At 35.1% G+C, this 16,339-nt stretch overlaps 1 protein-coding gene across 1 annotated transcript; it reads right to left on the bottom strand.

Annotated features, from left to right (window-relative positions):
* Positions 1-2,095: 2,095 nt before the first annotated feature.
* Positions 2,096-3,424, bottom strand: LOC141685545 (uncharacterized). Its single transcript, XM_074490639.1, has one exon. It carries the CDS (start codon positions 3,422-3,424, stop codon positions 2,096-2,098), a length of 1,329 nt encoding a protein of 442 aa, XP_074346740.1.
* Positions 3,425-16,339: the final 12,915 nt, after the last annotated feature.

Genomic DNA, 16,339 nt, shown 5'->3' with positions numbered 1-16,339 from the left:
TAATCTTCCATCGTAATGGTCATCGTAACCTTCATACTGATGTGTCATTTTTTACATATCGCAAGTGCACGATTTCTGTTGTTAGCAGATACTAGAAAGTACAGGTCGAATCCATAAGGAGACAGGTTCTATCAATTTTGACTCAATTACTATAAATTATTTCAAGAGCAAAACGATTGTGTAAATAATATTTTACTAGCTAAGAACTAAAACTAAATTAACACTAAACTAATAGATATTTAACAAAAAATTAAAAAGCTAGGGCAATTAGGTCCACCATACTCACACAATAATCGACTTCTAAGCTAAAGCCACTAAGGTGGTCACATAACTAGAGTTTGTTAATCTCTCTCGAGTATTAATGTTAGAAAATGGAAAGTTTGAGGCATGTTTTAGACATGTTCTTGATGTAATTTCCTAAAACTAATTGTTGGAGGTTTTTCCTTGTAATGAGGATCTAAACTTTCATGTTTGGATCTAAGTCATTTTCTTAGTGTAATCCATAAAGAAATTGAGGTGAAGTTAGTAGCTTGAAATGGGTTTATGAGTTTTGTCACACATTGATTAAGTAAAGAGGGGTGTAGTACTTTATATAGTATCATATGCAAAAGTAGTATACAAACTCATAAGGCATGTAGGAGTGCATGATGTTATTGTGTGCCTCGCGCACACACACACACGCGCGCGTTGCCGCCGTCTCGCTTCGCCACGACTCGACTCGACTCGGGTAGAAGGGCGATTTAGGAGAATGTCTCGGCATCTCCCGTACGCGAGGCGACCTGGGCGATGAATTTTACTGCTTGTTTAATTAAAATATTTACTGACTTATTATATTATTTTAATCAAAATATTGAATCTGTATAATTGGGAAATTAATATTTGCTGATCAGGAATTTCTAACTCTGATTTGCTGGAATAAATACTGATCAGGATTTGCTTAAGCTGACAGATCCCGACGCCTGCCTGCATCAGGATTTGCTGAGGCAGTCAGATCCTGACGCCTGACTGGATCAGGATTTGTCGAGGCTGATAAATCCTGACGCGCCCTGTATCAGGATTTGCCAAGTGTAAATACTGATGGGCTGGGCTATCCTGACTGTTACGTTTCTGATTCTGATAATATTCAATTAATTGTTGTTTAAGTCAGAATATTTATTTTAATTAATTTAATATCTTCAGTTACATTTTGGTTTTGTATTATAAACAGAACTAAACATTTGGGAAAAAATATATTGCGATCACATACTTGTCAAACCCTAACTGTTATCTCTCCTCCATAACATACAGACTAGCATAGGTAGGGGTGTGCAACAGTTGATTTGGTCGGTTTTTTACGATCAAACCGGACCGGGCCATATATAACGGTTTTACAAAATATCAAACCGGACCGGACCGTTTGAAATTTCGGACCAGACTAGACCAGACCGCGAGTTAACGGTCCGGTCCGGTCGATAACGGTTTGAAACCTAACTAAATACATAATTATAAAATTTATTTTTTATTAAAATTTAGAATACAAATATTACATGCAAATACAAATTTGAAGATATTAATTATAAAATAAATATATAAAGTATAAAATAAACTTAAGTAATTAATATATATATACACATAAAAATGGTATATAATTATAATAAATATAGGAATATATATTGAAATGGTCCGGTTCGACCTTAACGGTCCAGTTTGGAGATGAAAACGAGGTCGAACTGTAAAATAACGGTTTTTATTCACACCAAACCTAGACCAAGTCGAACCGCCGAAAAAAATCGTAAAAAGCGGTTTGGTCGGTTTGGTCCGGTCCGGTCCGGTTTGGTCGGTTTGACTTTTTTTAGCTCACCCCTAAGCATATGTATTCTGGGCGAACTGAGGTCAGGTCACTGTTGAGCTTTACATAATTTTGGACGAATTGCTCTGTGCTGTTGTATCCTGAAAGTGATATTGCTGCAATCCAACACAACGTAAATGGGGCAATAATCTTTTCAAGTACATTCTAGACTTCTCGAAGGCTAGGCGCCTCAGCTGTTCATAGTTCTTTCAGATTTGTTAAGGCTTCTGTAAGAGCTAAGTGTTCTATCCACTTTTTGTCAATCAGTTACTGATTTATCTTCTTGTTTGTAGACCAATAAGGTAATTCCCAAAAGATACTTGTCCGAACCCAATTAAGAGATTCACCAAACCCACTAATTTTCTTATCATTATTACCAAATGGGATGACTGGAAGTTTCATCACACGGGCTCGCATCTCTGTTCCTGACAATCGAGGTATAGGCCTATCATTTTCTACTTTACCTTTCCTGAAGTTTTCTCTGTTTCTTCGGAAAGGGTGATTTTCTGGCAAAAACCGACGATGACAATCAAACCAGCAAGGTTTTTGACCTTTTTGTAGAGTGAAAGACTTGGTATGCTCCATGCAATATGGACAAGCCACCTTCCCATGTGTGCTCCATCCTGATAATATACCATAGGCCGGAAAGTCGCTTATAGTCCACATAAGCGCTGCCCTAAGGTTAAAATTTGTCTTTGTTGAAACATCCCAAGTTTGTACTCCATCTTTCCACAGTACCTTCAACTCATCTATGAGAGGCCTCAAGTACACATCTAAGTTCTTTCCTGGACTTGTAGGACCTGGAATCATAAGAGAGAGAAACATGTATGGTTGTTTCATACATAACCAAGGAGGTAGATTATAAGGAGTAACAATCACAGGCCAGCATGAATACGGAACAGCCGAGTGGCCAAAAGGGTTAAAACCATCAGTGGACAATCCGAGCCTTACATTCCTCGGTTCCAATGCAAATTGAGGATGTGTTTTGTTAAAATCTTTCCAAGCCTGCCCATCCGCGGGATGATTTAATTCTCCATCTTTAGCCGGAGATTTCGCATGCCAACTCATATGTTCAGCTGTTCTTGTGGACATGTACAATCTTTTAAGCCGATCTGTTATTGGAAAGTACCATAGAATCTTGAACGATATAGATGATTTTTTTGTAATCACCCCCTCTTTATTAGGTTTATATCGGTCATGACCGCAAATGGTGTATTTTGTAATCTTCTCATTTTTCTTATAAAATAGCATGCAATCGTTGAGACATGCATCAATCTTTTGGTATCCAAGACCCAACTTCTTCACCATCTTCTTGTAATAGTAATAATTATCTGGTAATTTTTCATTGTCGGGCAACATACTCTTAATAGCTTTCAAGAGCGACTCAAAACACTCATGGCTGATATTGTGATCAGCCTTGATGTTAAGTAATGTTGCCACTGCTGATAATTTAGTGTGTTTAGTGCAACCATGCCACAAGGCCTCTCTACCCTCTTCTAATAACTTGGAAAAGGCCTTGGCATCAGAATTCATAGGTTGCTCTCTAGTTTGTTCCCAGTCAAAATTTTTGCCCTGCAATATCATGAACCATTTCATCCATATGATAAGTGCTACTACTACCCGAATTATTACTTGTAAAGCCAACATTTCTTTTCTCCCCAAGTGCCCACCAACACTCTTCGTAATTTCTCATGAAACCATTAACGAGTAAATGGTAGTTTACCACGTGTTTGTCTAGATAATTATTAGTTTTGCATTTCCAACATGGACATCGTATCTGATTATTTTTGTTCACATATTTCGGTTGACTATACGCAAAATCCAAAAACACTTGACAACCAGCTCGAAATTCAGTGGTAGCACCTATCTCAGTATTTGACTTCCGTCGTGCCATCCAAGTACGGTCCGAGAAGAAGTCCATGATATCACAATACCTATATAGAGAGAGTGCATTTGTATTGCAAATAACATATTTAAATAACAAGTTCTATACATAGCACATAAATTAACTAAACTTTGATTATATGGTCATATATAAATTCCGTCCATATAAATTTCAAGTACATAATAAGTATATACCTATGATATTGCCTTATGTTAATTAAGCCTCATTTTAGAGAATCAGTAAAGATCCCTTTCCTGAGTTATATAACATCTAAAGTTACTTAAATAGTTAGATACTTGCACATTATTTTTACTAAAATTCACTAGGTGACTTATATTAGATTTTATTTTATGACAAAAGTAGAAACATAATAAGTTTTAAGTTGTCTTCTATTAGGTGTTTTCTAGTTTTAAGAAAAAATTTAACCAAACATCGGTTCAGAATGAACAAATCTTTAAATACTTCAAACAAACAAATGCCTAAACGATCTCAATTAAGCTTTTCTTCTTAAAAATGATATTTAAATAACTTTGAACTGTGACATTATTTAAAATATTCTTTAAAAATAAGAAATAAAAGTTGAAAAACAATTAATTTAAGATTCTATAACTAAGAGGCGGCTAATAAGTAATATGAAAATTATGTAGTACGAATTTTGTTCAAATAATTAATTTATTACTTAAAAAGAATAAATGACTTAAAAGTGATAAATTAATTAATATTTATTAATAATATAAGTAATTGAATTATTTTACTTATAAGTCAGAATTTTATTTTACTTAAAATAAAATAAACAAAATAAATTTTAAATATAATTATCTTAAATAATAAATTTTAAATTAGATTAACATCTAATAATATTTTAAAATTAATACAAAATATAAATATGAAAATAGTTTGAGAAAATTATATAATCACTCATGAGATTATAAAATTAAAATTTTCCACAAATAAAATAAAATTAGGTCGACTAACTCTTTCTGTCCATAAGTTAATAATATTTACTGAGATAAGGCCTTGATAAGTTGGCAAAGAGTCCCCTAGCAATGGTATTGGTAATAACAACATGTGTGTCATCCCCACCAACTAGCATCATCACATTCATAAGCATTTCTAAAACCTCACCAAAATTCATCAAAAACATCTACTCTTCCTTTTTGCTTAAAAACTAAACACTTTCTTATAACACCAGCAGCAGATACAGAGTTAATGCTGTTTCAACATCACTTTATTACAATACATACACCAACATCCATCAGCGCCACTGTATAGTTATTACAAGGTTCAACCAAATTCTCCATGGAGCTCTTCCTAGGAAAGTTCATGGTTGTTGCCTTTAAACAATTTAAAACACGGGCTACTATGTTCAAATATATACATTCAATAAGTGTGTTTATAAGCAATGAAAAATTATATAAAACATCCAGGAAAAGTATTACCACCACCCTGGAACACCCCCTGGGGGACTAGGCCCTAAAACAGAGTATGTACTCTCTATGTCCACGTAATTGACCGACATTTATTATATTTAATCTAAAATCTGGGATCACCAATTATTTTCACAGATTAATCTGAACAACATAGGTGACTTTAATATATTATGTTTATACATAATTACCAATATGTTAAAACACAAGATTTAGAGAATGATTTCTCAAATATGTATAACTAGTAATTTCTTGCAATAGAACATACAAGAAAGAGATACAATTGGCACACCTAAACAATCACAAGGGCGGGATGAGTTCAAAGGCAGCCTTCACACAAACAGAAAGAAGATTTACAGAATGATTATCAAATATGTATAACTACCAGTAATCTGTTGCAATACAATATAAGAGAAATAGATACAATTTATCCACAAACTACTGAAAGGAATATGTCCTAAGTCCAATCGTGTATTAGGATTTAGGAATAACTTTTATGTAATCTGTTTTGATTTCATTGATATTAATAAAGACTTGTTTTGTTTTTATTACGGGCTCTATCTATTTAAGTGTTTAAATAAGATATACAATAGTTTAGAGTAAAGCTTTTTATGGATTATGATGAGATCATAATAGTGAGACCTAAAAAGATGATAACTCCAAACTTAAATAGTTCCTGGTCATAGGATTACTAATTGGTAATTAATAATCCGCAAAGATCGGTACATACTATGCTTGCTTCATTATGAAGGATGTCTGTTCTCATAGACATTTGTGTGGTGACACTATAGCTAGTATGTAGGTGATTATTATAGAATAAGTTCACTGAACATGACTCGCCCAGCTGAACAACTGATGGAGTTCACTCACGTGTCAGCAGTTGTTCGCTTAGTGATAGTTGTACAAGTATCCTTAGACTTGAGGTCATCATAGTCATCTTGTGTACACTGAACTATGCTTTGGTTTAGTTCTTAGTCTCCAGGGACAATTATTAGGGCTCTTCTGGGTATAGGAATTTGTACACGAAGATAATGTATGATCAATAAAGAATCTACCCCTTCCAGTGAAGGAATCGAATGTTCAAGGCTGATCCACTTATGCTAGTTCAGGAATCTCTGGCCAGAGTGAATGAAATTAGAAAGGAGTTTCTAATTTGCATAGAACTACGCATAGTAAATGGTAAGCAAGTGATTGAATTAGATAGGCTTGACACGAGATCCATGCCTTGTATTTAATCGGGACATTGTAGGGTAGAAAGAGTTTATTGTACGGTAACTATTCACTGACAGGTTCTTGGTATTCTAAGCAGTGAATTCATATTATCCGGATAGTCGCGATATGTTGAGAAGCATCACTCACGATGTAGAATAAATGTGATTAATTAATTAATCATATTTAATAAATTAGAGAATTTATATAAATAATGATAAAATAGTTTTATTATTATTTATTTCTACTACCGGCTTAATATTGAACCTACAGGGTCACACCATAAAAAGAGAATGATTTTATGGTGGAGGAATTAATTAATAATGGCTAATAATTATTTATTTGTGAAATAAATAATTAATTGGCAAATTTAATAATTGATTAAATGAGATTTAATTGATTATAAATTAATTAAGAAAAGTTCTTAATATTATTAATTAAGGATTTAATTTTTGGAAATTAAATCAAGAGAGAGAATTATTTCTAAAGTGTTTAGAAAAAGGATTAATAATTAAAAGGTTGTTGGGTCCCAATGTGTTTGTAGAAGGGGGGTTGAATACAAACAGTACCGAATAATCGAATTAAATGCGGAATAAAAAATGTGAAACAAAATTCAAGTTAAATAAAAATATTATTAAACTTGAAAGGTGTTACAACAACTGTATCGATTACAAGGAATTAATCTCAAATTAATTATCACAAATCTAGAATAAATTCGACATGAACTTTTTCTATTTTTGTAATAAAAAGATTCAAATGCTAAACGCAATTTGAGATTAAGTTCTAGGGATTTTGATCCGCTAGATTGTTACACAAGAACAAGATAAAGATTTCTAGTTGATTGGATTTAACTTTACAATCTAGAAATTGATCTTGAATTAAACAGATGAAAAATGTAATATTTCAAGGCGGCTGCTTTTCTTGTTCTTTGTTCTTCTGTTTGAATGATAGATGATATGCTGCTTCTCTGCTTCTATTTAAATCAACAAACGAATAGAATTGACTTGGCATGACAATCCTATAGCTGGCAAGACTTTCGGTGAGACAATTGAATGAACTAGCAAGACAATCTGAATGAACTAGCATGACAATCAGAATGAACTAGCAAGACAATCATCCTCCTAGAGTAACTTTCGGTGTGACAATTGAATATGGCCTAGCATGACAATCGGTATGACAATCCTGATTGTCATGCTAGTTCATTTTCAATTGTCTTGCTGATTTAATGCTTGAATTTAATCCAATTAAACTTCTGAAAATTCCTAAAATTAATTCAGAATTAATTAATCAATTAATTCAATTAATAAATAAATTATTCTTTGCAGATATAATTTATTTTCTTAATTAAATTAGATGAATTAATTAATTAATAGAGAATTAATTCTAGTCTTGAGCAGCAACCATTCTTCTGCAAATCTTCTGAAAATCACTGAAAATTATGAATCAATTCCACCACTTCAACGTTGACACTCGATGTACTGTCTGGTTCATGAGTGACTAACTTCCGTGACGTTTCTTCATGTCTTGACTCTGACACTTTGATTTTCTTCAGATTAAATCCTTGTAATTAATTGATACTCTGACGAGATCTCTGTCACTTGATTAAATCCACGATCTTGACTTATATCACTGAGGCATGATCAATTTCTTGAACTTCTTCCAGTGAATTAATTCCTCAAGTCTGTAGATGAACCTTGTCTCTGAATCCTTTGACAGATATTACTTTGCGAGATCTCTCTGATGGTAGTTCCACTATTTACTTATTACATTCTTATTTGAGTTGAGTTGAATCCTCGAATATACAAATAGGCTATGACATATGACTTACAATCTCCCCCTATTTGTTTGTTAGACAATAACACACAAATACCTAGAGGATAACTCAACTAACAAATAAGAAAAAGATATAAACATACATGCAAAGTAAATAGCAGAAAAGTTCTGGATGAGATTTAACATTTTCCAGATTCCAAGTAGATGTTCCTCTAGACTGAACATATCTTCAAGTAGTTCCATCTTCATTTGTACAACCACATTTCCTGTTGAGAAGCCCATATCTCTTGCTTCTCCCCCTATGAGAATCAACTGATTAAAGAAGATCACCTTCGTTTTACCACCTCTCCCGTACAATAGGATCCGCAGATAAAAACCAATGGTACTCCCCTAACTGCTTCTTCCCTTACTAGGAAATCACCTTGTGTTTACCACCTCTCCCGTACAATAGGATCCGTAGTTAGAAACAACAATGGTGTGGTGTAGTGTACATTTTTAGGATCTTTTTCTTCCTCCTTGCTATTTCTCCCCCTTAGTTGAGGAATCCTCCAAACTATTTCTTAAGCTTTTATCTCCCCCTTAAAGAAGGAATGTATGCCGTCGTCTGAAGGAGTTCTCATATTTCACTTGGTTGGAAAAGAAATAACAAGTAGTTTCTCTTTCTACCTCACTGTGAGTGTGTGATTCTGTTTAGTGTACCTCACATGTGTTTCACTCTTCTCTCCACTCGTGTTTACACTCATTCTCACAAGTGTATCACTCTTCTCTCATAGCTCCATAATCTAGCTGTACCTGCAAGGAAAATCACCTTAGCCATCCTTTAAGGAGGTCACAGGTGGTGCAATGGGAGTTCACAAATCCCCATCCTTGTTAAACTCGTCAGATAAATCTGAGTCATAATCTACAAGTTGCTAGTTTCCCTTTTAGGGTTCCAGATTTGAATTCTGGGAAGGTAAACAATGATCCAACGAATTTAGCATAAAGATCAAAGTTCCCTTCTAATGTCTGTGAAGACATTTCCTTGTGACTCATCAGGTAATATCTGAATCATTGTCAATAAGTTGCCGATCTGCACCTATGTTAGATCCACTATCCGCAGATGCATCCAGGGGATTTAAGCCTGGGGAGGTAGACACTGACCACTGACATATGGCTTTTGGATCAGTATCCTCTCCTAACACCTGTAAAGGCAATTGGTCCACTAACGAACCTTGAACAATCGAATCTGACCTTAAAATGGTCGAAACTCTTGTTTCCGTCAACTCATCCTTTGTGTGTGTAACCTCTCCTTGTGCATCAAGAATTGTTTATGTTTGAAGTGGTGACACTACATTGGATACCTTGGCCGACAGGCAAAATTCAATAGACTCACCCTGTTGAGAGAATGAATCTAGTAACTGTTTTTGTGCCTTTTCAGCCATTACATCTTTTTGAGAAGATGTATGGGGGCTAGCAGTTGTCTCGGTTTAAATACTACTCATCTATGTAGGAGACAGAGCTACTGGGTTGACTACAGAACCTTCCTTATGTGGTGCACTAGGCACTATCTCCCTCACGCTCATTCATACTACATTTAGTGGTAAGAGAGTGTTGGTTGGTTCTGTTTTTGTGTTTGTCTTTACAGTCTGGGATAAACGTTGTGGGTTTTCAACCTCATGACTGTCAATGAAAGAAAGTCATTGGAGACTGAACCTGTAACACAGAACATATGGTAATAGAGAGAAAATGATTTACAATAGTGATTTCAAAAGATTTTACATGAAATAAGAAATCACTAATGTAGAAAGAAGTTTGATTTTTGTTTTTCAATATGAATGAGTTTTTGATAAAACATTGATCACTTAGGGTAAAATCTAAGTAATTCTCATTCATGTCAAAAGCTTACAAATATCTGCAACATAATGTTAACAAGATATCATTGACCGATACTTGTCAAGTACTTTATATACTAATTGTTATGTTGCATAATTAATATACCACTGCACATATAAAACAATATGATTGTGCTTAGTGATAAAATAGTTATAAATATGACGACTCTACTAGTTCATATAAAATTATAACTTCTGTTAGAGTGCCATACCATGTCGTTGACGATTGCTTGAGCAGTATACTAGTTCATACCAACCTGAATTGAGATTGTGAAGAAGAGATTGCATAGTCCAATAGATCTGCAACTGCAAATTCCATGAACTGTGGTGCACTGACTTCCTCTTTTGACTCACCAATCAGGAGTACACTTGTACACATCTTACTAGAGTACAATTCCAAGTGTAATGTGCAGCAGGTGTCTGATATGTCGTAATATTCTCAAGTCTCGTCACTGGTGCTATATGTTAGATACTGCTTCCTGATAATAACCTAGCACAATATACAAAATTACAATGATAACATTCCCAGCTTGCAAACAGCCATATCCCTCAGATAAACCTTTGCTGTTATCTCCAAAGGTAACCATGGGGCCAGCTTTCTCAATCCACATTTGATAGCAGGGCTCTATCTCCGGTCATATGTCTTGATGATCCACTGTCAAGAATCCACACTACCGGTTACACCTGTTTAATGCCCTGCACTACAAATGGATTAGACCTTCTTCGGAACCCAAACTTGGTTGGGCCCGGCATACTTGTAGAACTGTCCTTTGTCAGGCAAAACAACATTTTTAATTTTAATTGCCTCAACTTTCTCAATGACTGAACATTTGACCTTGTAAACAGCGTTAACAAATTTCTGTTTAAGCTTAGGCACAAATGTCTCCTTTCTAGCCTTAGAAGGACTAGCAGTCTTAGACCTATCATGCTTCTTGTTATTCACATGCTGACGAGGAGTAGTCTTATCATTAGACACATGCTTACCATTAAAATAAGCATACATCATATTAAAAGCACAAGACATACAATTAGCAACACCACATGCTTTATGAGAGTGATTAACAGCAGGCAATTTATGCATGGTAGACATGGCATTATTGTTATCCAACTCATGTGTGTCTGAGTTAGTCTCAGTTGCTTTCACAACTTTGACTGGAACTTTCGACTCACTTGACTTGGAAACAATCTTCTCATTAGCATGATCCTCAGCACGTATTTCTTCTTGAATAACAGAAGAGGTCGCATCAAATGGTTCAGCAATTGATGCTTTATAGAGGGGTTCATCAACACCCTTAAGCACATGTGGTACTTCCCTCCCTTTAGCACAGACATGAGGAGGGGAGTTTATGCCTAATTCTCCAATAGCAGCATTGTAATCATAACCTATTCCAGATGTTTGATTAATAGCATGCTTACTGTAGAACTCTTTAGCCTTCGTACAAGAATTGAAGTAGGCTCTAACCTTAGTCTCAAGACCGGTGATCTTGTCTTTGAGAATAGTTTCGAGTTTTCTATAACAGTCAACTCTATTCTCTAGAAAAGATACCTGTTCTTTTAATTTGTCTTGATTAATGTGCACAAGTCTTAATTCATTGACCTCTTTCTCAAGGTCTGTGATCTGTAAACTTAACAGTTCATTATCACGACGTGCACAATCTAAGTTACCTCTTAGATGATAAACCATTTCAGCATCAGAAAGTTTTACCTCTATTCTTGACGATGAAGCTTTTCCATCAATAGCCATAAGAGCAAGATTTCCTTCATCTTCATCTTCACTGTCAGTATCATCCCAGCTTCTTCCCTTTGCCAGATAAGCCCTTTCAGAGTTCTTTCTTACTTGCTTTGGCTTCCTACATTCTGTGGCAAAGTGTCCCAACTCATTGCAGTTATAGCATCTAATGGTGCTTCGATCAACCATCCCTGTTTTGTACCCACCACTGCTGGTGTTAGAGGATGAAGATCCACCTTTCTGGAATTTGTTGTAGTTGGACTTGTACTTAAGCTTGGGATTCCTCCTGAATCTGACATGGGAGAATCTCTTGACAATTTGGGCCATTGATTCATCTTCCAATTGCTCCAGCTCTTCCAAGGAATAAAAATCATCACTTGATTGATTTGTAGTAGGAGGATCATATTCTGCTACTAACTCATTTTCCTCACCCTTGGAAAACTGTACCATTCTTTCTAACTGTTGAGATTGTTGTTGTTGTTGACCTTCAGCTACAAGTGCAGTAGATGTGCTGACCATTCTATCCTTCCCGTAGACTTCCTTCTGTTGAATCTGCTCCAACTCATAAGTTTTTAACACTCCATAGAGCCTGTCCAAAGAAATCTCACTCAGATCTCTAGCTTCTCTAATGGCAGTGATTCTATGTTCAAGATGAGCTGGCAGTGTTAAAAGGAACTTTTTGTTGACCTCCCTGATTGAATAATACTTTCCATTGATGTTCAGGTTGTTGATCAACGCATTGTACCTCTCAAACACTTCAGTAATTCCTTCTCCTGGATTTGATTTGAAATGTTCATATTCAGAGGTTAGGATTTCCAACTTGTTCTCCCTAACTTCCTCTGTGCCTTCATTAATTACCTCAATAGTTTCCCACATGTGTTTGGAATTTTTACAGTTCATCACATGTCTGTTCATCAAGGGATCAAGGGAATCAATTAATATTAATTGAAGGCTGGCATCCAAGGAGGCTTCTTCCTTCTCAGCAGGAGTAAAATCTTCAGGCTCTTTTGGATAGGTTCTAGCTTCAGTAGTCACCACACCATCTATTATTACCTCCGGTTCAATAACCATCGGAGTTTTTATACCCTTCTTTAACAAGTTTGAATATTTGGGATTTGCAACTTGTAAAAATAATAGCATCTTCTTCTTCCACATGATATAATTCTCTTTATCAAATTGTGGAATTTTAACGGTTCCAACTTTATGTGAAGTCATTATGAATTTTTGAATAAATAAAAATTCAAGGAGTTGAAAAATCACAAAAGTCTAGGATCTTGATTTGTTCGTTAATCAGAAGGCTCTGATACCAATTGTTGGGTCCCAATGTGTTTGTAGAAGGGGGGGTTGAATACAAACAGTACCGAATAATCGAATTAAATGCGGAATAAAAAATGTGAAACAAAATTCAAGTTAAATAAAAATATTATTAAACTTGAAAGGTGTTACAACAACTGTATCGATTACAAGGAATTAATCTCAAATTAATTATCACAAATCTAGAATAAATTCGACATGAACTTTTTCTATTTTTGTAATAAAAAGATTCAAATGCTAAACGCAATTTGAGATTAAGTTCTAGGGATTTTGATCCGCTAGATTGTTACACAAGAACAAGATAAAGATTTCTAGTTGATTGGATTTAACTTTACAATCTAGAAATTGATCTTGAATTAAACAGATGAAAAATGTAATATTTCAAGGCGGCTGCTTTTCTTGTTCTTTGTTCTTCTGTTTGAATGATAGATGATATGCTGCTTCTCTGCTTCTATTTAAATCAACAAACGAATAGAATTGACTTGGCATGACAATCCTATAGCTGGCAAGACTTTCGGTGAGACAATTGAATGAACTAGCAAGACAATCTGAATGAACTAGCATGACAATCAGAATGAACTAGCAAGACAATCATCCTCCTAGAGTAACTTTCGGTGTGACAATTGAATATGGCCTAGCATGACAATCGGTATGACAATCCTGATTGTCATGCTAGTTCATTTTCAATTGTCTTGCTGATTTAATGCTTGAATTTAATCCAATTAAACTTCTGAAAATTCCTAAAATTAATTCAGAATTAATTAATCAATTAATTCAATTAATAAATAAATTATTCTTTGCAGATATAATTTATTTTCTTAATTAAATTAGATGAATTAATTAATTAATAGAGAATTAATTCTAGTCTTGAGCAGCAACCATTCTTCTGCAAATCTTCTGAAAATCACTGAAAATTATGAATCAATTCCACCACTTCAACGTTGACACTCGATGTACTGTCTGGTTCATGAGTGACTAACTTCCGTGACGTTTCTTCATGTCTTGACTCTGACACTTTGATTTTCTTCAGATTAAATCCTTGTAATTAATTGATACTCTGACGAGATCTCTGTCACTTGATTAAATCCACGATCTTGACTTATATCACTGAGGCATGATCAATTTCTTGAACTTCTTCCAGTGAATTAATTCCTCAAGTCTGTAGATGAACCTTGTCTCTGAATCCTTTGACAGATATTACTTTGCGAGATCTCTCTGATGGTAGTTCCACTATTTACTTATTACATTCTTATTTGAGTTGAGTTGAATCCTCGAATATACAAATAGGCTATGACATATGACTTACAAAGGTGTTTTAATTATTAATGAGAATAATAAATGGGATAATAATAATATTATTTATGGAAAAATTTCAGCTGAAAATTTTGCCTATAAATACACTATTATAGACCTTATTTTATTCTAACCCCAGAAAACCAAAAGTTTCAGAAAACCAAATTCTCTCCACCTCCTTCTCCTCCTAAAAGTCGTTTTCTTGGTGGATACCGGTGGAGTGCTTCACACTTGAGGAGCAACTGCTAAGGATCTCTGATCGTTGTCTCCGAATTATTTTTAAAGGTTAGATTCGATCCCTCGAATTTTTATTCACGATTTATATGCTTTTATTTGGATTTTGTATGTGTAAAAGTGTTTTGCCATGCCCTGCTGCGTTAAAAATCCAACATTGGTATCAGAGCATAGGTTGTATGCATATAGATCTGTGGTAAAAATTTCAAAATTTTTTGTGCTTGTATGAATTAATTATGATTTTTACAAGTTATATTATGGATTAATTTTGTCTGATGAGAAATCGTTTCTCAGAATAATTTTTAATGTTGATCTGGGTTCTACAAGTTTTGTAGATCGTCTGGGTATTTCTTTCATAATTTTAGGATGTATAGATTTTTTATTATGAATTTTTGAAGTTCAAACAATTAAATTCGTATTAAATAATCATATATATATATAATTGTTAGTAAGTATATATATATTGCATCTGTTGTTGCTTGTCTGTGCTGCACGGTAAATGAGGAAGGACAGGTACGGCGGCACGGAAATCCGTGCGAGAAAAACGACGACTGCTGATAACAGGACGAAGGATCGCGCGTCGACCACGCGCGCGTGGGGCTCACGCGCTAGCGTGCCACGCGCGGCGCGTGGAAGACACGCACTGGTGACGTCATGCTGACGTCAGCATAGGGGTTAGGGGCGCGTGAGGTGCGTGGGCGCGTGGGCGCGCGTGGGGGAGGTCTGACACGCGCCTAACAGCGCGTGTGTGCGTGGCGGCGCGTGGGACACCTTCTCGGGGTGCGTGAGGGCGCAAAGACTTGTTTTGTTTTTATTACGGGCTCTATCTATTTAAGTGTTTAAATAAGATATACCATAGTTTAGAGTAAAGCTTTTTATGGATTATGATGAGATCATAATAGTGAGACCTAAAAAGATGATAACTCTAAACTTAAATAGTTCCTGGTCATAGGATTACTAATTGGTAATTAATAATCCGCAAAGATCGGTACATGCTATGCTTGCTTCATTATGAAGGATGTCTGTTCTCATAGACATTTGTGTGGTAACACTATAGCTAGTATGTAGGTGCTTATTATAGAATAAGTTCACTGAACATGACTCGCCCAGCTGAACAACTGATGGAGTTCACTCACGTGTCAGCAGTTGTTCGCTTAGTGATAGTTGTACAAGTATCCTTAGACTTGAGGTCATCATAGTCATCTTGTGTACACTGAACTATGCTTTGGTTTAGTTCTTAGTCTCCAGGGACAATTATTAGGGTTCTTCTGGGTATAGGAATTTATACACGAAGATAGTGTATGATCAATAAAGGATCTACCCCTTCCAGTGAAGGAAGCGAATGTTCAAGGCTGATCCACTTATGCTAGTTCAGGAATCTCTGGCCAGAGTGAATGAAATTAGAAAGGAGTTTCTAATTTGCATAGAACTACGCATAGTAAATGGTAAGCAAGTGATTGAATTAGATAGGCTTGACACGAGATCCATGCCTTGTATTTAATCGGGACATTGTAGGGTAGAAGGAGTTTATTGTACGGTAACTATTCACTGACAGGTTCTTGGTATTCTAAGCAGTGAATTCATATTATCCGGATAGTCGCGATATGTTGAGAAGCATCACTCACGATGTAGAATAAATGTGATTAATTAATTAATCATATTTAATAAATTAGAGAATTTATATAAATAATGATAAAATAGTTTTATTATTATTTATTTCTACTACCGGCTTAATATTGAACCTACAGGGTCACACCATAAAAAGAGAATGATTTT

Source organism: Apium graveolens, chromosome 9 (assembly GCF_009905375.1).
Source record: "Apium graveolens cultivar Ventura chromosome 9, ASM990537v1, whole genome shotgun sequence".
Classification (NCBI taxonomy): Eukaryota; Viridiplantae; Streptophyta; class Magnoliopsida; order Apiales; family Apiaceae; genus Apium; species Apium graveolens.
This window is presented reverse-complemented; position numbering and strand designations above follow the sequence as displayed.

What these genes read in the sequence shown, in the direction of transcription:
- LOC141685545 (XM_074490639.1), bottom strand. Translation starts at nt 3,424, where the DNA reads ATGAAATGGTTCATGATATTGCAGGGCAAAAATTTTGACTGGGAACAA.